This window comes from Arvicanthis niloticus, chromosome 3 (assembly GCF_011762505.2).
Source record: "Arvicanthis niloticus isolate mArvNil1 chromosome 3, mArvNil1.pat.X, whole genome shotgun sequence".
NCBI lineage: Eukaryota > Metazoa > Chordata > Mammalia > Rodentia > Muridae > Arvicanthis > Arvicanthis niloticus.
The window spans coordinates 127,174,249-127,201,523 of NC_047660.1; the positions used below are offsets into that span (position 1 = coordinate 127,174,249).

The window sequence follows — 27,275 nt, forward strand, 5'->3', positions numbered from 1 at the left end:
GTGGAGTAAGTATAAAAAGAAAACCATCCTTTATTTTCCTGTTAACACTAAGCCATATATTCACAAGGTGTTCCAATTACTCAGTCAGATCTACAACCCAATCGCTACCTAAACTGGTCACTGAGAAAGAATCAAATGACAGAAATCCACCTTGAGACTCCAGCTAGAGAACAGCAACATTGCTATGCTATGTATAATTTATGAACTTAGTCTAGGTTAGTCTCTCGGATATTTACCAAGTTTATTTAAAAATTACTAACCCCAATGATTTATGGTGACAGTAACATAAACACCTAATTTCAGTCAATGTTCTATTCAGTGAGAACATAAACTTCTTAGAAGATAATTGTGGGCTCAGGTACAGTGATGACTGTGACCACTGGCACAGCACAGGCTCAGACAGGCATCAACTATACACACACTCTCAGTATGCTACCAATTTTTCTGTGTATACTTGTCTTATAATACAATACAAATCATTTCTTCAAATAATTAGAAAAACAAGATGAATCCATTTTTCAATTTCATTTGCAAATAGCTCTTAAATAAAAAAGAAGTTTCTTGTGTTTGTTAAATTGGTAAAGATGGCTTCAACTGTCCCAACAGTATAGGTCTCTGTTCCACCTTAGTGCCTTGTTACAATGTGGCATAGAGACCTCAGCAGTTAAAGAGAAATGCCACCAATCATGTTATAGAAGTCTGCACTTAAATTCTTAAGACACTGAAATAAGAAATCAAAGTATGACCACTCTCAATACTACTTAACCTGTGAATTATTGTAAATAGTCTTACATGTGCATATAATTCAAACAATAAGCTTTTAAGGAGGGAGAATAAAATAAATACAGTATCTTTTTCATATCTCTTTAATGCTGCCTAGGGTTAGGTAAAAAGATTAATATTACTAACAGGAAAAGTCAAACTATATAAGGACTATTTTCTAAGTAGTTGCAACAATTTCCAAACACAAAGGTAGGCAGTACAGCTTTCCCGTACAGTAGGGTTCCTGTAGTGTGACATCACTGCTAGTATGAGGTATGCTCTGTAAGCAATTAATACAATATAAATAGGGAGGCGCCACCACAAACCATAGCTTGGTAAATAAATTTCATGACTAGTGTACTTGCCAGAGGACTAAGGGAAACAAGAAGGGGCAGGTGTCCAAGGGAACATCATGTATGTGCCTTATCACCATCACCATGTACTTAATAATCCACTGTCACAAAACAGGTAATGTTTCCAAGTACATCAACCTAGAGGGTACTTTATGTAGAAGAGAGAGATTATTTAAGTATTACTTACGCCTCCTCGTATTTCTCTGAACAAATACATAATCAGTTATGAATATCAAAAGCTATAAACAGAACTTTTAAACACTTTTATCTCATTTTGGAAAAGTTAACAGTACAGATGAATACTACTGACTTTTCTAAATATTAAAACTTAGGGGTGAAAACAAAGAAAATATTATCTCTTTAGTAACTGTAAGTACTTGTGTGAAACACAAGCTCATTCTTTTATAGATTTGAAAGGATTGTGATCCAATGATTGTTTAGCAGCAATTTTACCAAACTGTAAATTCTTTTATTAACAGGCATTATAAACAGATAATACTAAACTTATTTAAAAACCATGAGTGCCACACCAGTGAATATACAGCTCATGAATAACTTAAAATGTATTTCCCATTTAAAAAGGCAACATATAGCATACAAAACCTATACTAAACAAATAAGCTATAATATGGATACATGATTGATGTGTCTAAAATGATATATATATACAGTACATAATTGTTAATTATGTGATCAGTACATTGTTCTACATGATTCTTTCATGCTTCACTTTCCCCAGAAACCGAATTCTGAACTTCCTCTTCTAAAATTGGTACAATCAGATTATCCTTCGACATCAAATTATATTTCATCACAAATTTGGTAAACCGATGACATAAAAATGTTTCATTCTGCAGAAAGGAAAAAAGTCATTTACTATCCAAAATCAAAAGGCTAGAAGTCACATCAAAACACTTTTCTGCCATCTTGGTAAGAATGTATTACAATACTTGTTGACATACTGCACTGGTTAGTGTTCTGCTGACTTGACACAAGCTATGTCATCTTGGAAAGGGAACCACAACTGAGAAAATGCCCCACAAGATTGGCCTGTAGGCAAAGCCTATGTTGGCATATATTCTTGATTGATGTACACAGTGCCATCCCTGGGCAGATGTTATTGGGCTGTACAAGATAGCAGGCTGAGCCTTTAATCCCAGCACTTAGGAGACTCAATCAGGGGGATTTCTAAGAATTCAAGGCCAATCTGGTCTACATAATGAGTTCCATGTCAGTCAAGGTTATATGAGATCTTGTCTAAAAAACCAAAGAAAGCAGACTGAGCGAGCCAGGAGAAGCACGACAAGCAGCAGTAATCCTCCATGGCCTCTGCTCCAGTCTCTGTCTCCTGCTCTGGCTTCCCCAGTAATGGACTGTAACCTAAGAGTAGAGTTGTAAGCAGCAATAAACCCTTTCCTCTCCAAGATGTTTTTGGTCATGGTTTTTATCACAGCAATATAGAGCAAGCTAAGACATATACTTACTTCATATTCATCAAATATCTGCCGGTGATGAAAATAGGCATGTGAAAATATTCTATAAATCCTACGGCACACTGATCCTAGTTTTGCTACAGATGATTCTTTTATGCTAACCCTAAAAAAAAAAAAGAGAGAGAGAGAGAGAAGAGAAACCAAAAGATTCACAAGTTGGACAAAACATTAGAAAGACACAATCCAATCTTCTTGATTCCCAAGTATGGTGCTGACTATACTCAAGGCAGAGAAGCATCTGGATTATGGTTACAGTGCTGTATGTGTACAGGAGCAGGCGCCTCAGCCTGTCATGAAATACATTCAGTTAACCATTGATGGGGAGGAAAACACACTAGAGTAAAGTACACCTGCTTTTGTAAACAACTTTTATCCATATAGCTAAGCAACCCTAATGAAACTTACTGAGACAAAAGGTGGGGCTGCAGAGAGAGGGAGGGAGGGAGGAAGGAAGACAGAAAGAGAGGAAGAGGAAGAAAGCAAGAAAACCAGAAGGGGGCCTGTTGGGAAGAGTTTTGAAAGGGATGAGTGAGATAAGAGGGCAACAGAGTGACAGTATCAGAACACACTATGTATATAATTGCATGATATACACACAAGTCATAACAATGCCATTATTATGTATAATTAGATACATGCTAATGTTCTGCTTAGAAGAGCTACAGGAAAAAATAAAGAAAAACAAGCAGTCTCCCTTAAGTTCCTTAAGTTATTTTATCAGGGGAAGCAGATTCCAATGCCTGGTGAGAGGCGGCCTGGGAAAGGAGCAGCACAGGGCAGCAGGGACTCCAGTGACTAAACTAGTCTATGAGCTGAGGGAGACAAGTTCTGATGTTTAACCTTAATTTCAAACTCAATCTGAACAAGTCAACTATATATTTACAAAAAAATTACAACTCAAACCCTAACTTTAATTTTCAAACATCAATCTTTTAAATGAAACCTAAAAAGCTGAATACATGTTTAAAGATTTTGTTTACCTGCTGGGAAAATATTTATTGCTATTCAGAAGACATGCAGCACCATCCAGTGTGTGTCTTGTATAATCTATGGCAGGACACTAGAAAAGAGAAAATTTAAATGCATTAACAAAAAGGCCTCTCTTTTCTTAGGTAATATTTACTAGCTTTTCTTACCACGGTAACCAAATGCTTGAGAGAAGTGACATAACGGAGGAAGGCTTCTTTTCAGAGGTTTTAGTCTAGCACGGTAAGACTGTGGAGGGAGGGATCATCACCTCACAGCAGACAGAAGCATGACAGGAAGGGATGAGATAAGAAAACACCCTTCAGAGACCAATCTCCAGCGTCCTGCTTCTAACCAAATGCCGCCTGTCCGTTTCCTCCATCTCTCAACATGTTCAAACTGTATATCCATGAGGGTACTAAACCATTTATCATGTCAGGGCTCTCATCTGTAAATGCCCTCTGATATACCTTACACTTTATTCATCTCCTAACTTGCTCTCAATCCAGTCAAGAATATAATTAACCATGTCAGGTATCTTATTCTAAAGACACAAACATATTCTAAGAAAACGTGCCTTCTGATTTCATAATGACTACGAAATACATCCCATCAATAAATAAAAGCTGTTATTGCTGTGTTACAATGTCAGACTTCCAGAAGATACATTAACTAATTTCTCAATTTTATTCCAACACTAAACCTAAGAAAACAATGTTTAGAAACAGTAAGAGCACTGGATTATCTACTCTAACCTTCAGTAGAACTGGAGAAACAGAATTTTTGAATGATTAATGACTTACACAAGGTTGTAATTGCTATGCATAAGTCTGATCTCCATACATTTTGTGCCACAGTAGGCACACACATGCATGCAGGCATCACTCTCACACACACACACACACTTTTAAATTACATTCAGTAGTTGTGGAGGTCTGGGGAGATGATCAGTGACTAAGTGTAATCACGAGGACCTGAGTTCAAATCCCATACACACACACAAAACACTGACATGACCAGAAACACCTAGAACTTTTAAGCACAGTTTGGGTGCTGGGGGAGGAGAACGGGGATCTCTAGGGCTACCAGCCTAGTTCCAGGTTCAATGAATAGGGTTATGGCCTCCCTGGTCTCCACAGGTGCATGTACACTCCTGCACACATGACTGCACATACATCACATCCACATATATGAAACAAATTAAGCAGTGTTTAGTATATTTATAACATTATACAACCACACCCACTACATTCCACAATATTTCTGTTCATATATGGATATAAAATGTTCCCCAAGGGCTTATCTGCTGAAGATGTGGTTCCCAGCTGGCCAGTCTCTCAGGGGAGTGGTAGAAACTTTGGGAGATGAGGCCTAGTTGGAAGAAGCAGGTCATAGAGCAGTGTCCTTGAAGGGGGCATTGGGCCCCTGACTCTTTGCTTGTTTCTGGGATGCCATGTAAGCAGACTTGCTTCCCCCAAATGCTCCCTTCTGAGATGTTTGGCCTCACTTCAGGCCTAGAGTAATGGTGCCAAATGACCAGGTACTAAAACCTCTCAATTCTCACCTCTTTTGGAGTTTTATGAGCTGCACAAAGAAAAATCCATTGTTCGGTTGCTGTCATCTGAGTACAGGTATCTGGATGGCATTCACTCTGTTAAAAATAATATTTTTTTTAATATGTAGAATGATAATGAAAAAATGAATCATTTGGGTTACATTTCTATATAAAATATAAAAAGAAAATAATAAGAAAACGGAATAATCTAAGCATACAAAATTATTTTTAAAAATCAGAACTTTGAATTACAGCTTTAACATAAAGAAAATACTACCTGAAGTTTGACAGCAAGTCCATTTAGTTCAAGGCAGAACTGCCTAAAAATGCAAAAAGCACACTTATTATCCAGGCTTTGTGTATTTTCTTCTTTTATTTTGTAAGGTTGCCAAGCTGGTTACCTTGGTTATACAATAAAAATTTGTTTAATTTTTCTGGACAGTAACTTAGAAATTTCACCAAGACTCTAGGAAAACATGTACTTTTTGACTGGGTCAGCCCTCTGAGAATCTATTATAATGCAGTTGTCAGAACTGTATACTGTTATGTTACAAAAGTGTTTACATTAACTATGTATATGTGATAAAACTTCTGATTATGATCAACTGAAGGATAGGAAGTTGTTGATATGTATGATTAAACATGAAAGATGTTTCAGTTATATAAAAAATATATGTGTGTGTGTATATGTATATATATATATATATATATATATATAGAGAGAGAGAGAGAGAGAGAGAGAGAGAGAGAGAGAGAGTCTCTAAAACGTCTAAACTATTTTATAGATTAGAATTTTCATACTTAGCCAGACATGGAAGTGCACGCCTCTAATCCCAACACTCATGAGGCAGAGGCAGGTGGATTTCTTGAGGCTAACTACACAGACAAATCCTGTCTGGAAACAAAAACCTACAACAAACAAACACTAAATCATGCCAGGTGGGGTGGGTGGTGACAGATGTATCTCTGTGGGTTCAAGGCCAATCTGTTCTACATAATGAGTTCCCAAACAGCCAGGGTTACATAGAGAAAGATCCTGTCCCTAATCCATCCCGCAAAAATAGGTAGGTAGGTAGGTAGGTAGGTAGGTAGGTACGTACGTACGTACGTACGTACGTACGTACATACATACATACATACATACATACATACATACATATATACATACATCAGAACTGAGTACGCCAGGTGGGCATGGTGGCCCTTGTGAAATTCTAACACTCAAAAGGTAGAGAAGGAGGATCCCTTGAGCAAGCTGGTTCAATTGATAGACTATGTCTTAACAAATAAGGTAGAGAGAAATAAATCAAAGAAGAATCTTGATATTAACTTCAGGTCTCCACATGAATATGCACATCCAAGCTCATATACACATAAACATGCAAGCAGGCACACACACATGAATGCACAAGGTAGCAAATGATAGATGGTTCCTTGTACACACATCCATGAGGGAACACACACTCACACACGCACACACGCACACACACACAACCCACCACCACCACCATCATCACAAAATAAAAAAGTTCCAAAAGCTATCCTACATAAAATGTACAAAATTTAAATCCTTCATTTCACTACTTTTGCATGCATAGATTAAAACGTATCAGGATGTATGTAATACAAACATCCTGAATGTATGAATGTAACTTTCTGATTTTTATTAAAATTTGGTGTTTTCATATTCTTTTTTTCTAAAACTAAAAAATTGTAAAGCCTATGAAATGTCTAAAATCCACTTACTACTCTTTAAAAACAATGTTTTTTGAGATCATCTCATATGGCCCTTACACTAGATATGCAGCTGAGGCTGACCTCAGCTCCTGTCTTCACTTCCCAAGTTCTAAGGTCAATGACTGTGCCAGCCATGCCCAGTTCTCAATATTTTTAACATACTAAAAATAAAGGAAATTATAATGAATGCCAGACAATTTTAGGTAGATATTTGATGTAAGACTATCCTCTATAATAAAAATAAATTTATTTTATAGTTGTCACACTATTGAATGAGTTCACACTAAAAGCCCTACCTATGATATGTATTCCACTCTATCAAGGTAGAGTCACAACTGTTTCTTCATCAAACAAAAACACTTTGGTTCCCCAAAACTGCAATATTAAAGCCTACATTTAGAAGATGAAATAGGTTGCCAAAAAAAAAAAAAAAGAAAAAGAAAAAAGACATATATGAAACTAATTAAATAAAATCACTATTTATTTAAGCATACTTTTATTTATCGCTTTGTTTTTCTGATACAGGTTCCCACTATGTAGTACCTGCTGGCAGGTTGGCCTCAAACTCACAGAAATCTGGCTTTGTCATCATGCCCAGCCTATTTAAGTATATTTTAATGGAAGAAATCAAAAAGCAAAAGATATACTTTCATTTTTTTATGATTATACTTCCTTTCCTGGGTAATTCTGTGCTTAAGACTATAAAAATAACATGACAAGAAGGCAGATCATACTAATTGACACTATTTTTTAATCACTTATTACTGTCCACTACTTCATATCAGTAAACTGTGTTTTATGTGGTTCTGAGCTATTGTTTACTAAGAAGTAACAAAGACTGGCAATGACAAGCATAGGCTGACATAGTCCAACTAACTCATTTGGCAGTGTTGCAGGTATAAAACTGACAGCTTTAAATCAATCTACTTCAGAGCTAACACAATGAAAAGACAATCCAGAGCTGAAACCCACACATCCTACCAAAGGGGGCACATTTTCCTAATCACAGAGGTTCAATATGAGCTATTAGGAGATTTGAATCAAGTTATAACTCAGTTGGAACTAACAAAAATCATTTGCATGCTTGTAATTCTAATTCTAATACTCAGGAGGCTGAAGTAGGAGAATTAAGAGTTCAAGACCCATGCCAGCTGTGGTAACTTCAATCCCAGCAGTCGTAGGAGGTGGACAAGTAGATCTCGTGGATCAAGGTCTGGGCTACCACATGAGACTTTGTCTCAAAATAACCAAAAGACACACCCTGAAACTGTTCTGACTTACGCAGATTGTACTTGAGTCTCCCACTAGGAGATACTTATTGGTGTACTGTTACTAGAACTGCTAGTACTACCCTGAGAGTTCATAAAGACCTACCTTAAATGTTCATACTTCCATACACCTTCATCTTGGCCTTCAGGTGGTTCAAGAATTTTATCAATATTGGAGCAGTCTGCCCTTATGTTCTGTTGAATATACTATAAAGAAAGAAATTCTTACGGTTAATTAAATTATATTGGATGTTAAATTTCATGCTAAGTATCTTTAGTATTTTGGGGGTTTTGAGACTATGTAGCTCTGGGGGTCCTGGAATTTGCTATGTGCAGGGAACTATGGAGTTGGCTTGACGTAGCTGCCTTGAGAGGCATGTCATAGGTTTTTCAGGTTAGGTCCTGGGGCACAATCTGCCTTGCAGTTCCTGAGAGACAAATGCATTCCCTTTGGTAGTAAAGTGTTCAGGCCACTTTGTTTCTCTCTGTATGTTCTCTTAGAAGTTATGGCAGCACAGAAGCTTGACAGGACAATTAGTCTTTAGACATTAATCTTGTTTACCCTGTAAAGTTTGCAAACATGATTGTATCCTGGCAATTGCCACCATATTCTCTTTCTAATAAAGGTATTAAAAAGTCTGCCAGGCGGTGGTGGCGCACGCCTTTAATCCCAGCACTTGGGAGGCAGAGGCAGGCAGATTTCTGAGTTCGAGGCCAGCCTGGTCTACAGAGTGAGTTCCAGGACAGCCAGGACTACACAGAGAAACCCTGTCTCTAAAAAAAAAAAAAAAAAAAAAGTCTGACTGCTCTCAGTAAAACTGCCACAGCTTAAGTCTTGCTCTGGACTCCAACCAGCCTCATTCCTAACGGCCATATTAGGTGACCTTGGCCTGCAAGTAAGTAAGATCTGGCACTTACAGCTATATAGAAGACTTGGCCTTCTTAGTAATGAAATTACAGGCATGTACTAATACACTGGATTTGAGTTCCTATGCAAACCCCTTGCATTGTAGGGATTTGGGGGAGGGAATGAGTTCTTACTATACTGCCGAGACTGACCTAGCACTCAAGTCATCCCCGCACCTCGGCCTCCCACGAGACTCTAATATGGGCACGTGATGCCCAGAATTTTCTGATTTTTTTTTTCACCTCATCCTAATGATCTTAAGTCTTGATGCTCTTAAGTATATGCAATTAATCCTGAAACACCTCAAATTCCACACAATAATTCTTTCTAAATCTCTTCTCCTCCAACATATACTCATAACTCATTTTTTAAAATTATTTCTTTTACTTTTTGATATTATAATAAAATGACATCATTTGCCCCATCCCTTTCCTCCCTCCAAACCCTTCCATATGCCCCTCCTTGTTCTCTTTCAATTTCATGGCTGCTTTTTTCATTGTTATATACATTTATGTATACTCATATATGTTCTTAAATACATACATACAACCTGTTCAGTACATTCATAACTCATTTTTATTGCACTTTACATTATTATACTTTTCAGTCCTTCGAGTTTGTTATTGCTACTGTTTTAACAAATAAATGTGGGCAGCCTGCAGTGTATTGGCATCCTTTCTCAAACATGTACACATTTTACATCTCATCCTTGCATCCAGCTTTCAGAGTCTCACATTTCAAACTTTTTTGTTACTATTATTATCTGTTATGCTAACCTGGGGTTAATGATCTTTTGGAGTTACTATTTTAATTTAAATGATGATAAAATTCATAAATGTTTTCTGTTCTGAATATTTAATTGATCAGCCATTTTCTTATTTCTCTTTCTCCTCAGACCCCTAAAACATAACAATATTGGAAATGGGCCAATTAATAATGGTCTCTGACTATTCAAGTAAAAGAGGAGTCGTTGTCCATCACAAAGAGAACTATACAAAGAATCAACAAAACTAGGAGCTGGTTCTTTGAGAAAATCAGCAAGATAGATAAACCCTTAGCCAAACTAACTGGAGGGCACAGAAACAGTATCTAAATTAACAAAATAAAAAATGAAAAGGGAGACATAACAACAAAAACTGAGGAAATTCAAAAAAAATCATCAGATCCTACTACAAAAGCCTATACTCAACAAAAATGAAAAGCTCAGGGCCAGATGGTTTTAGTACAGAATTCCATCAGACCTTCAAAGAAGACCTAATACCAATGCTTCTCAAACTATTCCACAAAATACAAACAGAAGGAACAGTACCGAATTCGTTCTATGAAGCCACAGTTACGCTGATAACTAAACTACACAAAGACCCAACAAAGAAAGAGAACTTCAGACCAATTTCCCTTATAAATATCAATGCAAAAATACTCAATTAAAATTCTCGAAAACCAAATGCAAGAACATACCAAAACGATCATTCACCATGATCAAATAAATAGGTTTCATCTGAGAGATGCAGGGATGGTTCAATATACAGAAAGCCATAAATGTAATTAACTATGTAAACAAACTCAAGGAAAAAAACCTCATGATCATCTCATTCAATGCTGAAAAAGCCTTTGACAAAACACAACATCCCTTCATGTTAAAAGTCTTGGCAAGATCAAGAATTCAAAGTCCATACCTATGCAAAATAAAAGTAATATATAGCAAACCAATAACCAACATCAAACTAAATGGAGAGAAACTCTGAAGCAATCCCACTACAATCAGGGACAAGGCTGCCCACTCTCCCCCTAATAAAATAAACTCTTTCCTTCCCAAGTTTCAAGTTTGACATTGAAAAAGTAACCCCACTTCGGACACAGTGTCAGGGTCCCTGGAACTGGAGTTACAGGCCACCTGATGTGGGTCCCAGGAACTGCACTCTGATCATCAACAATAACAGCAACCTTTAACCCCTGAGCCATCTCTCCAACCCTAGGACTTAATACTCACTAAGTATGCTACCAAAACTTAGGTTTTACTTGGTAAGCTATAAAGTCATTTGTTACTAATTCCTAAAGTTTATCACATTAATACTATATAATAATATATTAATATAAGCAAATGATTTGCAATCAATAAAACCACTACTTTTAGTTTCAAAACAAGCATGCTATCCATTACGCCCACCATTAGGCATGGTGATGTATCCAGTAGTTCTAGTACTTGGGAGGTAGAGTCAGAAGGATTAGACTCAGCTGCCTGCCAAGTCTGAGGCCAGCCTGGGTCACAGTAAGACCTCGTCTCAAAAACAGAAGGTAAGTAAGACCTGAAGACGTGACTGGACTGCTACAGTACCAGGATAAAAATGATGAGTTTTGCTTCTTATGAATGAGTAAAGAAAATTGTTTGTTGTGGGTCTTTAAGTTTTCTTTCATTTACTAATGTGCCATACTAATGTATGAAGAGGTGAGAGGACACTCTGGTAGTCAGTTCTCTCCTTCCACCATCACCAAGCAGGGGTGTGCCAAGTGCCTTTACTGCCTGAGCCATCTCACCAGCCCTATTATTCTTCTTTGAGACAGCTTCCCCGGCCTCTGCCTCCTGAATAGATGCCTAAGGAGAGGATTGCATCCCATACCCTGGAATTAGAGTTTAAGATAACTGTGGGCTGCTATGTGCATGATGGAAAACTGAACCCAGATCCTCTGTTAGAGCAGCAAGTGATCTTAACCACTGAACCATCTCTCCAGTCTCCACAGCTCTTTAAATTATGTAAGTACGGGGTGGGGAGGGACAGATGGTTCAGCAGTTAAGAGCACTGGCTCTTCTCCGAGTTTCCATCTTCTCCAAAAATGGAAACCATAAAATAATTTTGCATGCAGTTATATTATATATAACAATTATATATAATACTTGTATCCAGAAGTCCTGAGTTCAATTCCCAGCAGCCACATCTGTCATGGGATCTGATGTCCTCTCCTGATGTGTCTGGAGACAGCTACAGTGTACTCACATGCATAAAATAAATAAGTTAATCTTAAAAAAAAAAAAGGAGCTCTTTAAATGACATAGAGAAGCTGGTGGGGGTGGGGGGAGATATGGCTCAGCAGTTAAAAGCAATGGCTACTCTTCCAAGGACCTGGGTTCAATTCCCAGCATCGACATGGCAGCTCACAACTGTAACTCCAGGTCCAGGAGAGCCACTACTCTCACAGACATATATTCAGCAAAACACCAAAATGCACATTAAAAAAAGATGTAGTGGGAAAAAAGCTAAGACTAGTTGCTCTAGACTCTATTTGGTATGCAACAGTATTGTGCCTAAAAACTGTAACTACTCAAATTAAAAACACTCTATTGTGGTAGACATAATGGCACACAACTTTAATCCCAGCACTCAAGAAGCAGAGAAAGGGGCTGGAGAGATGGTTCAGTGGTTAAAAGTACTGATTGTTCTTCCAGAGGTCCTGAGTTCAATTCCCAGCAACCACATGGTGGCTCACAACCATCTGTAATGGGATCTGATGCCCTCTGCTGGGTGTCTGAAGACAGCTACAGTGTACTCACATATATAATTAAAAAAAAAAAAAAGTCTTCTTTAAAAAAGAAAAAGCAGAGAAAGGCAGATCTCTGTGAACTTGAGGTCAGTTAATGCTAAGTAGTAAGATCATGCCCATTTAAAAAACAACAGGCAAAGCTGTTCTTTTTGTTATATTTACCCTGGAGTTTTAATTATAATGACCTAATACTATTTTCTAAGACAGTTTTTAGAAATAATTTGAGTTCATGCGATATAAGTATTATATATAATAGTTATACTATATAGAAGATAACTGTATACAAAACTATTTTATGATTTCCAATTTCAGAGAAGATGAAATGAATACATACCAACTTTTCTTTCCCAGTGAATGAAAGCATAACCTGGACTGACTGCACCTGGCTCTGCTGGCTAATGTAGTGAGAATTTTGGTTTCTTTAAAAACCCAGTTACATGATTTGAACATGCTTTTGTTTTCATCCCAGGTGAGGGCGAGAGGCTGCTTCACAGCAGCCATTACAGTCTGCCCTGTGTGCTAGGAGGGGCAGCATCTTTGCCAGCTGCAGATAGTTAAATCCTAGGGACCCTGGAGAGGGAATAAATGCTAGGACCCTGAGAGGAGACAGAAGTGCTCAGAAGAATAAGACGAAGGAGGAAGTGGCTGCTGTTCCCCTCTGCTGCTCTTGGCTGCTGTTGTTGTGGTTTGACCAAAAGAAGTTGGAAATATCTGACCCCAAGAAATTCAACACCCCTAATCAGAAGGAAGTAGCCTATAGATGTCTAATCTCCTCTCCCCTCTAATCTTCTTCCTCTCCTACCTAGTGTTAGGGGCCTAGAAGGGATTAGGGAGGAATAAGGTTTGGAAGGAAGCAGAGGTATAAGAATATATAATAAAATAGCCAAAAAACAAACAAACAAACAAAAACACAGCACCAAAAATCTGAGATCTCAGAAACAAAGAGTAGAAGGAACAGATGTCACTGAACTGGCAGTATTGCTTACTGCTCTCTCCAGTAACTCCTTCCCCCAAATTGACAACGGTTGAAACTCAAAAATGAATACTATGATGCTGAAATCGTCTCTAACAGTGGTTCTCAACCTATAACAGGGTCACAACCCCTTTGAGGGCTCTATAGCACTTTCACAGGGGTCGCCTTAGACCACTGGAAAACACAGATATTTACATTATGATCCATAACAGTAACAAAGTTACAGTTATAAAGTAGCAATAAAATAATTTCATGGTTGGGAGGTCACCACAACATGAGAAACTGTGTTAAAGGGTTAAAGCATTAGGAAGGTTAAGAACTACTGGTCTAAGAGAATCTTTCCAGTTCTGGCTCAGGAGTGAAAGAAGCACACCTTAGATGTGATGTTGGGAGCCGCAATATAATCTGCCACCCCAAGTTGGCGCTAGCCTCGTGTTTTCCCAGAAGTAAACAATTATCTGCGCAGATGCTAGGCAGAGAGCCCGCCAAAGTCACTGAATGTTGGGTGGTGAGCGAACAGCCAATCAGAAGTGAATACGTCACTCTAGACTGTATTTAAGCCAGGCCCCTTCCACATCTCAGCCCTTCCGCGTTTTCCACGTGTGTGATACTGAGTAAAAAGCCTTGTTCTGCAGTAACTACCCGATCTCTGCCTCTCGTGTTTTCTCTTCCACGGATGGTAAAGGGCTGGGGGGGGGGGGGGGGGGGGGGGGCGTTGGTGCACGCGTTAGAATGTGAGGCTGAGTTCTCTTCAGGTTTGATTAGAAACAGTATCCCTAAGAACCTGAGTGTAGTGATCACAGTTGTCATCTAATTCCTTCTGTGAGACACAGAGCACTAGAGTCATCAAATCTCACACAACAACCTCCAGAAACCCTGGGTTTGGGCATTACACACCTTTGATCCCAGCACTCAGGAGGCAGAGGCAGGTGGGTGTCTGTGAGTTCAAGACCAATATGGTCTACAGAGCAAGTTGCAGGACAGTCAGGGCTACAGAGAGAAACCCTGTCTCAAGAAAATAAATAAATAAATAAATAAATAAATAAATAAATAAATAAAATAAAACAAGATGTCCAGAACCATGCCTTGAGACAGGTTTAGACATGTCTGTCTAAACTCTAAAGTATTTCATTGTAATGATGCTGACTAATAGAAAGACTAAAGGAAAAAAGACAAATGACTATGGAAGTCAACAAGCCACTTCTTTCTCATCAAAAAACATGGAAGAGGGACAGAAAGATGGCTCAGGCATCTGACAACTTTGAGTTGACCTCTGAGATCAACAAGTTGGAAGAAAAGAACCAATCACTTTCAAGACACCCTCTGTCCCCCATACAGGTACCCACATATCTCCCCAGTAAGTGTAATTTTTAAAAATGAAAGAAGTACTAAAAGAACTGTCAACCAGAATCCCATCTTCCAAAATATCCTTAATAAATGAAGATATTTTCAAATTAAAGAAAACTAAAGGCAGAGACCCTGGCGTCTGCTAGTATTACAAGGCTCTGGACTCACATTAGCACCAAAAAGAAAACAAACAAGCAAAAGAAAAGAGAATTTCTAGACAGCAAACCATGCTAAAACAAAAACTGCTAAAAAGTTCTTTAAGGAAAGAAAACTCGAAGGAAATATAAAACATTAGAAGTAACAGAAATTACAAGGCAGGGTGGTGCAAATCTTTAACCCCAGAACTTGGAAGGCAGAGACAGGATGAGCTCTATCAGTTTGAGGCCAGCCTAGTCTACACAGTGGGGGCCAGACCAGCAAGAGCTACATAGTGACACCATGTCTCAGTAAGATAAAATAAAAGTAACTCTGAAGTTGGGGTGACTCCTTATGCCCCTAGTTCCAGCTCTTGGGAGGTCAAAGACTGTCACGACTTCAAGGATAGACCAGGCTAGAGAGTGAAACTCTGTTTCTACAAGCCAAAATACAAGAAACATTGTGTCAGTGAGAAGACTCATCAAGAAAAGGAGCTTGCTTCATAAATCCAATATCCTGAGTTCTATCCCTGAAACCAAAATAAAGGTAGAAAGGAAAGAACTATGTCCTCTGACCTCCACTCAAGCACCATGGCCAACACCTACCTTCATCTTCATACACAGGATAACATACACAGACAATAAAATAATAAAGTTTGTCAAAAAAAAGAAACATTAGGCTACGAATACATAGTTCAATGGTAGAGAGATTGCCTAGTACCTAAGAAGTACTTAAATTCACTCTTCAGTCCTACCAAAGAAAATATCACTGGCTGGCTGGGTTTCAATGAATGTCTACAGATACACAAGGCAATAAGGAGTAAGTAAAAACAGTGAGGAAAGGAGCCCATGTAAAGGTAATAACTGTAATAAAAAAAATACTGATTCTACATAAGTAGACTATGTAATGTAAGACTTTGGAATCTATGCCATCACCAAACAAAACAGAACAAAAAATATAGGTATACTCAAAATCACAATTAAAACAATGTTAAAAAGTTCAAATAACCTGTCAAAGGGGGAAAGGTGATTTCTAAGAAGAAAAAAACAAATGGAGCAAACTGAGGGCTAGGGATGTAACTCGTTGATAAACTACCTGCCTAGCATGCATGAAGCCCTGGCCCAAGTTCAAAACCTAGCACCACATAAACCAGATAAAGTGTTGCATACCTCTAAGGCCAACACTAGGAAAGTGAAGGATTGGGAGGATTGGGGAATTAGTCATCCTTGGCTACTACTTCGAGTTTGAGGCCAGCCTGGAAAATAGGAGGGTTCATCTCAAAAAAGGTTTCCCCATCCCCTGCTACCTCCCTACTGGAGAGTAGGCTTAGTGGCTAAGAGCATGTGCTGTTCTTGTAGAGGACTGAGTTCAGTTCCCAGCACCCACATGGTGGCTGACAAGTGCCTGTAACTCCATTTCCGGGGGCTCCAATGTCCACTTTTGACAGCCACAGGCTCCTACACCAGGTACCTAGTGCACAGTCATATACTCAAGCATTGAAACACTACACACAAAATAAATTACAAATTTTAAAAATGAGAGGACTGGGCTGGAGAGATGGCTCAGCAGTTAAGAGCACTGACTCTTCTTCCTGAGGTCCTGAGTTCAATTCCCAGCACCCACATGGTGGCTCACAACCATCTGTAATGGAACCCAATGCCCTCTTCTGGTGTATCCAAGAGAGTGACAGTGTACTCATATACATAAAAAATGAGAGGACTGAAAACAATAAAAGTTAACCTAGGGGCTGGAGAGATGACTCAGCACTTAAGAGCACTGAAACCAGAAACCGCATGGTGGCTCACAATCCTCTGTAATGGGGTCTGCTGCACTCTTCTGGTGTGTGTCTGAAGATAGCTACAGTATACCCATATAAATAAAAATAAGTAAGTCTTTAAAAGAAAAAAAAGTTAACCTAAGTCTAAACATAGCTGCAAATAACTATATTAATTTTAAATAGTATAGAAATTAATAGACAAAGACTAATACAATGAACAATAAAACACAGAGTTGTATGTTGGTTATAGGAGATGTACTTCAAATATGATGATATAAGTGGGTCAGCTGTAAATCTGGAAACAGCTCAGTGGCAGAGTACTTGCTTATCATGTGTGAGGTTTCATTCCCAGCACACTGACCTCCTCACTCCCCTAAAAAAATAATAAAAATGTTAACCCATATCTAATCTAATCTATTTCACATCAATTTCTTTGGGTTTTGCTGTTTTGGCTTTTGTTATTAGTTTTGTGGCTTTAAAGACATATTTTTTCTTTTTTAAATATTACCTTCTTTCTACTACAGTGCTGGAGAATCAAACTTAGGTCCTCAGGCATACTACACAAGTGTTCTACCACTGCCCCTGTATATCCTATTTTCTGCCATTCTTTTATTTTTTTTCTTATAAACTAAGAACTTTTTATGGTTTAATTTTATTTGCCCCAACTCTTCCCCTTAACTCCTCCCAGGTCCAACCCACCTCCCTATACCCTCAACTTCATGTCCTCTTTTTAATTTAATAATCCATCAACTTCAATTTGTGCTGTCCATATACTTGTAGGACCATCTACTGTGTCATGGAGACCTATCAGGAACAATATCCTTAAAGAAAACAACTCTTTTCCCTAGAAGCCATCAGTTATCAGTACCACTTCAGTTAGCTGTCTGATGCTCATGAACTGCCTCCCACTCCAAGCTAGAACACTGACTGACTTGATCCTGTGGCCGGCAACCACAATTAACTCAATTTGAACTTTAAACAATTAGCCATGAAAATTATTTTTTTTCTCACCAAACCCCTGATTCTATTCAATTTGAAAGAACCACCATTTTTACCCTTGGTGGGGGTTGTAGGGGAGAGCTAAAACCTAACATAGTATAGAATGTGATTCTCTACAAGAATGTCTAGAAACCTCTCCAGGTACCACTGAAACAAAACATGCTATGGAAGCTGTCCTTGGGAACCAATGCACTAGTGAGTCATGAGACAGTAGTAATGAGCTAAAGGAAAGCATCTCTGTTTTCACATACACTGGAGGGTATAAAATGAACTACAATCACAAAAAGATACAAATCTCAAAAATATGTTATCAAAGGTATAGACACTAAATTAGCATTTTATTTCTATTTAGTTTTTTAATTTGTCATTCAATTACTTTTAATTCCTTATACATTCAAATTTCATAACATATTTAATAAAATGAAGTTTAATTACATTGTTAAATGGCCATTCCATTAACCCAATGGAATCTTGTTTGTGCCCCCTCACACACAAAATGGGAATATTCACTATGCCAAAGATATAAAATGTTTGTTGTGAGAGTTATAAAAGAAAATTTTATTACCTGCTGAACAGCAAGTGTACTGTCCATCTCATCAAATGATTCATCAGGCCAATTATAGAAATCCTATAAAAGTAAACCCATGGTTAAAACACATAAAGACATATGGAAGATACAGTAATGCTGCTATAAACATCAATTCTTAGTAACGATCCAAACCTCACACCAGAGAAGAAGAAACACCTTTACAATGTGATTAGCAATGAATCAAACAGTCTTAGCCAATACTCTTAAATGGACATCAATGAACTATACATTGTAAATTTTTGCAACCACAATCCCTCACATACATTTCTCATTAATCTTTCATGGACTGTTTAACTGGAAAGAAAAGTTCATCACTTTTTGTTTACAATTGTTAGACAATATCCATAAAAGTTGCACTGAAAAAAAAACTCCAAACATCAAAAACAAAAACCTAAATCAGAGTTTTATTTTTTATTTTTTTAAAGATTTATTTATTTATTTTATATATGTGAGTACACTTCAGACACACCAGAAGAGGGCATTGGATCCCATTACAGATGGTTGTGAGCCACCATGTGGTTGCTGGAAATTGAACTCAGGACCTCTGGAAAAACAGTCAGTGTTCTTAACCACTGAGCCATTTCTCCAGCCCCTAAATCAGAGTTTTAAAGAGCTAGCATTATTGGTGAGCAATTTATAAATTACTACTCCAGTCACAAATACAATTTTAAATTTCTAAACAGAAATATGACTCCCATCAAAAAGTATTTATTTATGTAGGGGCTGAGAAGATGGCTTAGTTGTTAAGATCAATGGCTGCTCTTCCAGTGGAACCAGGTTCTATTCCCAGCACCCACATGGCAGCTCACCACTGCCTGTAACTCCAGACCCAGGGGACCCAGTGCCCTCTTTTGGTCTCTGTGAGCACTACATGTATGTACATGGTGCAGACACACATAAAGGTAACTGCTCAAACACAACTGTAACTCTGCCTGTCTCTGCCTCCTGAGTGCTGGTAAAGACATGCACTATCACTACCCAGCTCCAGTTTTTTTAAAGGGGATATTTTTGTGGCACACCTTGCATTGATTTGAAACCCTGTCTATTTGAGTTTTCAGCAATACTTACTTATGTATCTCACCTCTTCCTTCTTTTTTGTTTTTCAGTACTGGAGATTGAACCTGGGGTCTTATATGTGTTAGGAAAATGTTGTGAATGGGCCTGATGCTGTTTGTATTTTTGATGTTAATCCTGCTCTAGTGGGAGAGGCTGCAGACAAGGAGTGAGGCACATCCCCAGGTGACTTCTTGTGAACCAATCACCCAATGAATAAAGGAGACAATCACTGGGCTAGCAGGAGGGATTTCCGGGTTGGACAAAGGAAGAGGAGGGGGAGGGGTCCCCCTTTTGGACAGGGACAGTGTGAGAACAAGATGTAGCAACTAGTGTCTCCTAGTTTCTATGGCAGATCCACCAGGGTTCTCCACTGGCCGATTTAGATTTAATACAGATACAAGATTAGGATTCTAGTTATTGTACCCAGAGTTGAGTTACCATTATTTCTGAACTAAGTTTGTGTGGTGTTTTCCTTCTCACGTTGGTTCTACTGGGCTCCAGAGAGAAAAGTACTGCAGCAAAGGATGGGTTTGCCAGATGTGCATCACAAAGGCCGAGGGGGTTTTGAAGCATGGGACTGGCATGGTAGCAACCTGCCAGTGGGGAACTTAAGGAGCTGGGTGGAGAGATTTCTGGAGTGCTAGGCCAGAGAGTCTGCAGAGATGAGAACACCCTGCTGGGCTGCAGATGCTGGACATAGCGGTGCTGGGCATAGCGCAGCAGGAACTTATCGTTCTTTTTAAATATTTCCTGCAACCGGGAAATGCTCTACTGTTGAGCTCTATTTCCAGCCTGTTTTTTTTTTTTTTGTTTTTGTTTTTGTTTTTGTTTTTGTTTTTGTTTTTGTTTTTCAAGACAGGGTTTCTCTGTATAGCTCTGGCTGTCCTGGAACTCACTCTGTAGACCAGGCTAGCCTCGAACTCAGAAATTCACCTGCCTCGGCCTCCCAAGTGCTGGGATTAAAGGTGTGCACCACCACTGCCTGGCTTTCCAGCCTGTTTTATACCTTTCATTTTTAACTAAATTTTACAGACTGGCCTTGAACTTGCAATCTTCCTACCTCAGACTCCTTCATCGCTAGGATTACAGGCCTGTGTCCAGGCATGCATGGCTCCTATGTATCTTTAAAAAGCAGCACAAATACTGCACAGACCTGGTCTTCAACAAATGTCTCTAAGCTAAAATGAGCTCAGGGAAGCTCATTATTAAATGATGACCTATAAACCTTTACTAACCAACAAAAGTTAATTGAGGTTAGAGGAAAAACTCTTAAGAATGCAGTGTATAACACCTCATGATTAAAGTTTAAGAAAGTGAAAAGTATCAGGGTAGCTCATGTCTATAATCCCAGAACAGAGGAGAATCACTGTTCAAGTTCAAGGCCAGCCTGAGCTACAAAGTGAATTCCAGGCTAGGCAGGGCTACGTACAATGTGAAGCTCTGTTTCAATTCCCTCCCCACCAAAAAAAAAAAAAAAAAAAAAGAGAGAGAGAGAGAGAGAGAAGAAGAAGAAGAAGAAGAAGAAGAAGAAGAAGAAGAAGAAGAAGAAGAAGAAGGAGGAGGAGAGGAGGAGGAGGAGGAGGAAGAGGAGAAGGAGGAGGAGGAGGAAGAGGAGAAGGAGGAAGAGGAGGAAGAGGAGGAGGAGGAGGAGGAGGAGGAGGAAGAGGAAGAAAGGAAGATTAACTCAGTGGTTAAACTGCTCTTTCAGAGGACCCAGGTAACTTTCCCATCACAACCAATGTAGCTCACACTTGGCTCTAATTCCAATTCCAGGGCATCTGATGCCCTCTTCTAGCCTGCTCAGGCCAATGCCAATGCAGGCATACGGTTCACAGGCAAAACACTCATACAGCTTGATCCACAAATCAAGTACCAGGCCAGCCAGAGCTAGAAAGCAACACCCAATCTCAAAAACAACAACAGATAAATAATTCCAGCACTTGGGAAGTGGAGGGAAGATGATCACGAGTTCAAAGTAATCTTCAGCTATATAGACAGTTCAAGGCCTGTCTAAACCATGTAAAACTGTCTCAAAAATGGATGGGAAATGGGGAAGCATGCATGGTAAAAATATCTAGAAAAAAAAAAAAAAGAGGTTCAATTGCAATAGGCAGTGGTAATGGCAGAGACCATAAGTGATGAGAATAAACTGAATGCTCAGCTGTAAATGGGGATCTGTATCACCCCCGTTACTGAGAAAATATCATGGAAAAGGGAACAGAAAGAATCTAACAACTGCCAGGCAGTGGTGGCAGCGCATGCCTTTAGTCCCAACACTTGGGAGGCAGAGGCAGGTGGGTCTCTGAGTTCTAGGATAGCCAGGCTAGACTGAGAAACCCTGTCTTGAAGGAGAGGAAAAAAAAAATCTAAGAACTGAAGGAAGCAGGGGACTGTTGGGGGACATTGTCCCGGGCATGACATGGCCACTGCTCTCTTAAACTCAAAGCATACTAGGTCTGTCAGAGGAAAGCCTCACACGATTCTTTGGCAACCAAGTACCAAGTATCTATAAGCTGTTGTTAAGGATGACAAACATCTTAAGATAATTTATTTAGAAATGTTAACATGAGGGGCTAGAGAGATGCCTCAGTGGTTAAGAGCACTGACTGCTCTTCCAGAGGTCCTGAGTTCAATTCCCAGCAACCACATGGTGGCTCACAACCAACTGTAATGGGATCTCATGCCCTCTTCTCCTGTGTCCAATGATAGCTACAGTATATTCATATATATATAAGATAAATACATCTTTTTAAAAAAGAATGTTAACATGATTCAAAGCAAATAAAAATCATTTTCTAAAAATTTAAAGATTGCAGGGGCTAAAGAGAGCCCTCAGTAGTTAGTTAAAAGCACTTCCTTCTCTTACAGGTAATCTGTTTTCAGATCCCAGCACCCCTAATCAGGTGGCTCATATGACCTACAACTACAGTTCCAATTGATCAAACATCTTCTTCTGGCTTTCACAGGTACCTACATTCATTTGGTACACAAAACTCACACAGGCAATGCACATACATGCACACACACATGAATAAAAAATTTTAAAAAGATTATAGACTATTCTGCTAATTTTTAAATATTAATTTTAAATTTTAATTAATTTAATTAATAATAATAAATTAAATAATAAATTAAAAATAATAAAATATAATTTTAAAATACTAATTTTAAAATATTAGTGAGGGGCTGGGGAGAGGCCTCCTTGGGTAAGAACATTTGCTGTACAAACATGAAGACCTGAGTTCAAATCTCTAGCACCCACACTTAAAAAAAAAAAAAAAAAAAAAGAAAAAAGAAAAGTCAGGTATGATAATGCTAGAAAAAAGCAGACAGACATCTGAGTTCAAGGCCAGTCTGAGCTGCATAGCAAGTTCTGAATAAGCCAAGACTACATAGAAAGACCCCATCTTAAAAACACAAAACAGCAGGCAGAGGAAGACAGATCTCTAGGAGTTCAAGGCCAGTCTGGACTAGATAGTGACCCTGTCAAAGGAGACTGAGAAGCAGAAAGAACGTGCCAAGAGCAGGGGCTAGCTATCAAGCCAGCCAGCCAGTCAGCCATACATGCCTCTAATCTCAGCATGGGCAAAGGTGGGCAGTTCCAAGAGCTCCCTAGCTAGCTAGTCAGCCTTGCTGATGAAACCTTAAATGTTGAGTTCAATGAGAGACCCTGTCAAAAGCAGTAAGACAGAGAATGAGAGATATCTTTCTCTGGTCTCCATGCACACCTACAGACACCCACACATGCACACACAACTTTCAAAGATTAAAATTATTAGCAAAAAGTGAAAAGTATTAGCAAACCAGTTAGTGACGATACATGCATGAAATCCCTTCATGTGGAATCTAAGGTAGGATTATCAAGAGGTCAAGGCTTACAAAACCTGCACAGTGGGTACAAGGACAACCAGGCTTATATGTAGGACACTGCCTCAAAAAATGTCAATAGTGTTGGCCTATAAAGGAAGGAGAAAGAGGAATTCAAGGTCATCCTTGACTACACAGTAAGTTTCAGGCCAGCCTGGACTACACGAGACCCTTTATAAACAAACAAATGAGCAAACATGCATAGTGTAGAAGACACATAGATACAGATGTAGACAGATGCTTGAGGAAGCTGTGGCAGGGGACCAAGAATACAAGGCCAATCCAGACTCCACAAAACGTTTTACATCAGCCCAAGATAAAAAGGAAAAGTGTCTCAAAGAAAAAAAGAAAAAGTTAACACATTATTAAATGTTTTGCCATGTAACTGTGATATTCATTAGACACTTAGGAGAAAAATAAAATCTAGCCTAATAAATGCTCTCACTCACCAGGTGGTGATGACACATGCCAATAATCACAGCACCTGGGAGGCAGAAGCAGGTGGATCTCTGTGAGTTACATTTATAAATAAACAAAGAAAGAAAGAAAGAAATGTGCTCATTTAATTCAGTCAATAGATGTTAAAAACCAACCAAATATTGTATGTTCTATCTAGTCTAACTTTTAGATGCCACTCGAGCACTCAGGAAATGGAGGCAGGGTGAGAAGTCACTCTCAGTCACTCACCTCTCTGTTTAAGGCCAGCCAGCCTGGGATACATGAGACCATGTGTGCCCTCCCCAAGCAGGAAGATGTGCCACATACTACTCACATGTAACACAATAACACAATATACATCATTTTGGAACAGGCCTATTTTAGTGAAGAAAAGTCATGTGATAAACAGGAAAGGCTGCTTAAAAAGCAGTTTTTTTCTTTTAATCCTTTTTTTTCCTATTACATTTTACTTAACCTTGTAATAAAGTGGGAAAATGAACAATTCTGCACGTAACTTACTCATAACAACATAGCAAAAGGACATGTTACAGTGTTTAGTCCAAACAATTTTTCAAAATTAAAAATTTTCATCTAAGGATACAGCTGAGACACGAGTGCTCGCTTAATTTGTGCACTCTTAATTTACCACAGGAAAAGTCCTGGATTTAATTCCAAGAATTTTGTTTTTAAAGGAAGTGATCACTTAAAAATTTGAAAAAATGTTGCCTATACATAATAATAGTTATCTGAAAACAAGAAACCTTAGAAAAAGAGTTGTTAAATAGTAAAAAGTATACATAGTATACAACTTTCCAACAGATTCAAGGCAAACAGACAACTCACGACTCAATGGTTTTCAGCGCAATTCTCTAGGGCTAGGGATCGAGCACGACTGATAAGTTGTTCCAAACACTATATAAGCCCTGAATGGTGGTATGTAGTGTAATTCTAGCCCCCACAGTGGAAAACAGGAGGACCTAAGAGTCCAAGGTCACCTTCAACTATGTAGTATATAATTCGAGGGTAGCCTGACTTTGAGAAGCTTCTCAAAATCAACAACAAATAGCAATTCTCTAAATTGACTGCAGTGGTGGGAGGCAGAGGCAGGTGGATCTCTGAGTTCGAGGCCAACCTAGTCTACAGAGCTACTTCCAGGAAAGTCAAGGCTACACAGGGAAACTCTGCCTCAAAAATGAAAAGGAAGAAGGAAGGAGGAAAAGGGGTAAAAGTAAGAAAAAGAAAAAAAAAAGAGTAGCTCTCTAAAACTGAGTAGCATAAAAGTATTTTGATTTTTTATTTACCCTAAAAATTACATTTTTTCAACAGAAAAAGTTTACTCAGTACACGGTAAGAGGCAGCAGGCTGAGCAGCAACAAGAACACGGCCTGCTAAAATTACATTTTAAACATATCTCTTCTGATTTTAGAACATCTACTCAATGACAGGCCATTTCCGCCGGCAGATCAATCCTATCAAGTTTGAATGTCAACTTTTTTTTTTTTTTACCGTGAAGCATCCCAGGTTTGCAAAATTCTAAGAAGCACCGATATATTCCCCAATAGTCCCCCCACTAAAGGGGCTATTGGAGTATTTCGGTGTATTATAATCAGTTCATTCTGACTATTGTCCACACGCATTCGCAAGGAATTTTGCAAGGAATGACATGTAACAAGTCACAACCTGGTGGCGAAAACTTGCCGGACCAGAGAACAGCTGCAGGGAACCCGAAGGGAGTGGTGGCGAAGACAACAGGAGGAGAGCTCAAACTATTGCCACCTGCATCCGGCAGGACAAACTGGATGGGGCCGATCGGCAGGTACGTCACCGGCCAAGCTTGTGCCCGGTGAGGCGGGCAGTGTTTACAGCCCTCGACGCCGGCGGTCCCGACGCGGGGACGGCCCCCGGGTCCCCAGCGGGCCCACCCCACACCCGGGTGCCGTCAGCTGCCACTCACAGCAGGCAGTGCAGCAGCCGCGACAGGCGTCAGCCCCGGGCCTCGGCGGACACACCAGGGTCCGGCGCCTAGCAGGCCTCCAGGGCGGACAGCGCCGGCTCAGCTGCCTCAGGGGCCGCGGCTCCGGAAGCGCAGGCCAGCCACCGGGGCCACGGCCCCCACCCGCCCGCCCTGGCCTCTCTTGGACAGAGTACCGCCAGCAGGAGAGGCTCGGCCCGGCCCCGCGAACTCCTTGACAGGAAAGCCATGGGGACGATACCTGCGCCTTGGTGCCTGGCCTGTTCCGCCTCAGCACTGCCGTCCCCTCCGCCATGACCATAGTGCCAGAGTCTGGGCGGCTGGCGTCGGTACCCGGATGTGGGGGCCGGCAACTTGCGCGAGGGGCGGGGCACGGCGGTGCTCTGGGCTGCGGCTGCGGGGAGGGGCGGCAGCCTGTGGAACAGCCGCCGCCTGCGCGGGGCATGACGGGAAGAGTGCCGAACAGGCAGCCCGGGCGGAGGGAGGTGCACACAAGGAACAGCCAGCGTGGCTCAGCCAAGCCGAAGAGGAAGGTGCGACCGGAAGCTGGGCTTGAGAGCCGCTTCCAAGGTCTGCGGTGCTGGTGACCAAAGCGTGCGTCACTTGTGGGTGTTTGTCCTTCGGCCGTCTGTAGACTGGAAGGGCAGTTTGCACAATAGTGACCATCTCAGTAAAGTGAAATGAGAACATAATTCTCCCAAACCACCCCAGATGTTAAGGTACAGAACATCCCAGATAACCTGGGAAATTTTTATACACTCTTCATGGAATTACCCAATCTGGAATCAGATTGATTGGATCCGTTAAAGAGAAGACAGGAGGTACTGATAAGCCTTGAGTCTATGGTCCTCTCACTTAAAAGCCAAGGACTCTTTCAATGACAAGTTGGTTTCTGTAGATAAAAGACTCAATGCTAAATTTTTTTAAATGTCTATCATGAGATAGAAAGTGCACATCTGTTATTATGAGTTAAAATAAGTTCGCATTTTTGCAAGTTGGAAGCAGGAGGAAATGAATAGTCTTTGATGGCTTTTATAAATTCTATATCTTAAAATTCCAAGTTTCTCCTGCTTTTAAGTGTGTTTTTTGTTTGTTTTCCTTTGTTGTTGGTTTGGTGTTTTCTTTTTTCTTTTTTCTTTTTCTTTTCTTTTTTTTTTTTTCTTTTTGGAGACAGAGTCTCTCCCTGACGTTCTCTGAACTCAGAGATCTGTCTTGAGTGCTGAGATTAATGGAGAACACCAGCATGCCTAGCCTGGCTTAGAGGTTCATATTTGTAATCCAATTTAGGAAGTTCCAGGTGATCCAACACCCTTGGGCACATGCAAGTAAAAAGCTTACACACATTAAATACATAAAAAACAAACAAACAAGAAAAAAGCTAAAAGAATTGTTTAGAATTCAAAACCAGCATCGGCTACATAGAGAGTTGCAGGCCAGGCAGTGCTACAGAGCAAGACTTCAGTCTTTGCTCACTCTTTCCCAAGATGAGAAAAAAAAACACAGCATTTTTACCAGAATCTTTTTTTTTTTTTTTCCAAACAAGA

The 27,275-nt window shown here is 39.6% G+C and overlaps 1 protein-coding gene across 2 annotated transcripts; it reads right to left on the reverse strand.

Annotated features, from left to right (window-relative positions):
* Positions 1-6: 6 nt before the first annotated feature.
* Mob4 (MOB family member 4, phocein) lies at positions 7-26,340 on the reverse strand. 2 transcript variants are annotated; one of them, XM_076931901.1, is made up of 9 exons: positions 25,973-26,068; positions 23,771-23,805; positions 18,375-18,437; positions 8,241-8,341; positions 5,407-5,449; positions 5,139-5,225; positions 3,589-3,668; positions 2,600-2,711; positions 7-1,966 (listed from the first exon to the last, which is right to left on the reverse strand). In XM_076931901.1, exons 2-9 carry the CDS (start codon positions 23,786-23,788, stop codon positions 1,835-1,837), a joined length of 636 nt encoding a protein of 211 aa, XP_076788016.1. In that variant the 5' UTR covers positions 23,789-23,805; positions 25,973-26,068; the 3' UTR covers positions 7-1,834. The 2 variants fall into 2 exon arrangements, with proteins under 2 accessions (XP_076788016.1, XP_034354142.2); XM_034498251.2 differs by lacking the exon at positions 23,771-23,805 and having other exon boundaries at positions 25,973-26,340.
* Positions 26,341-27,275: the final 935 nt, after the last annotated feature.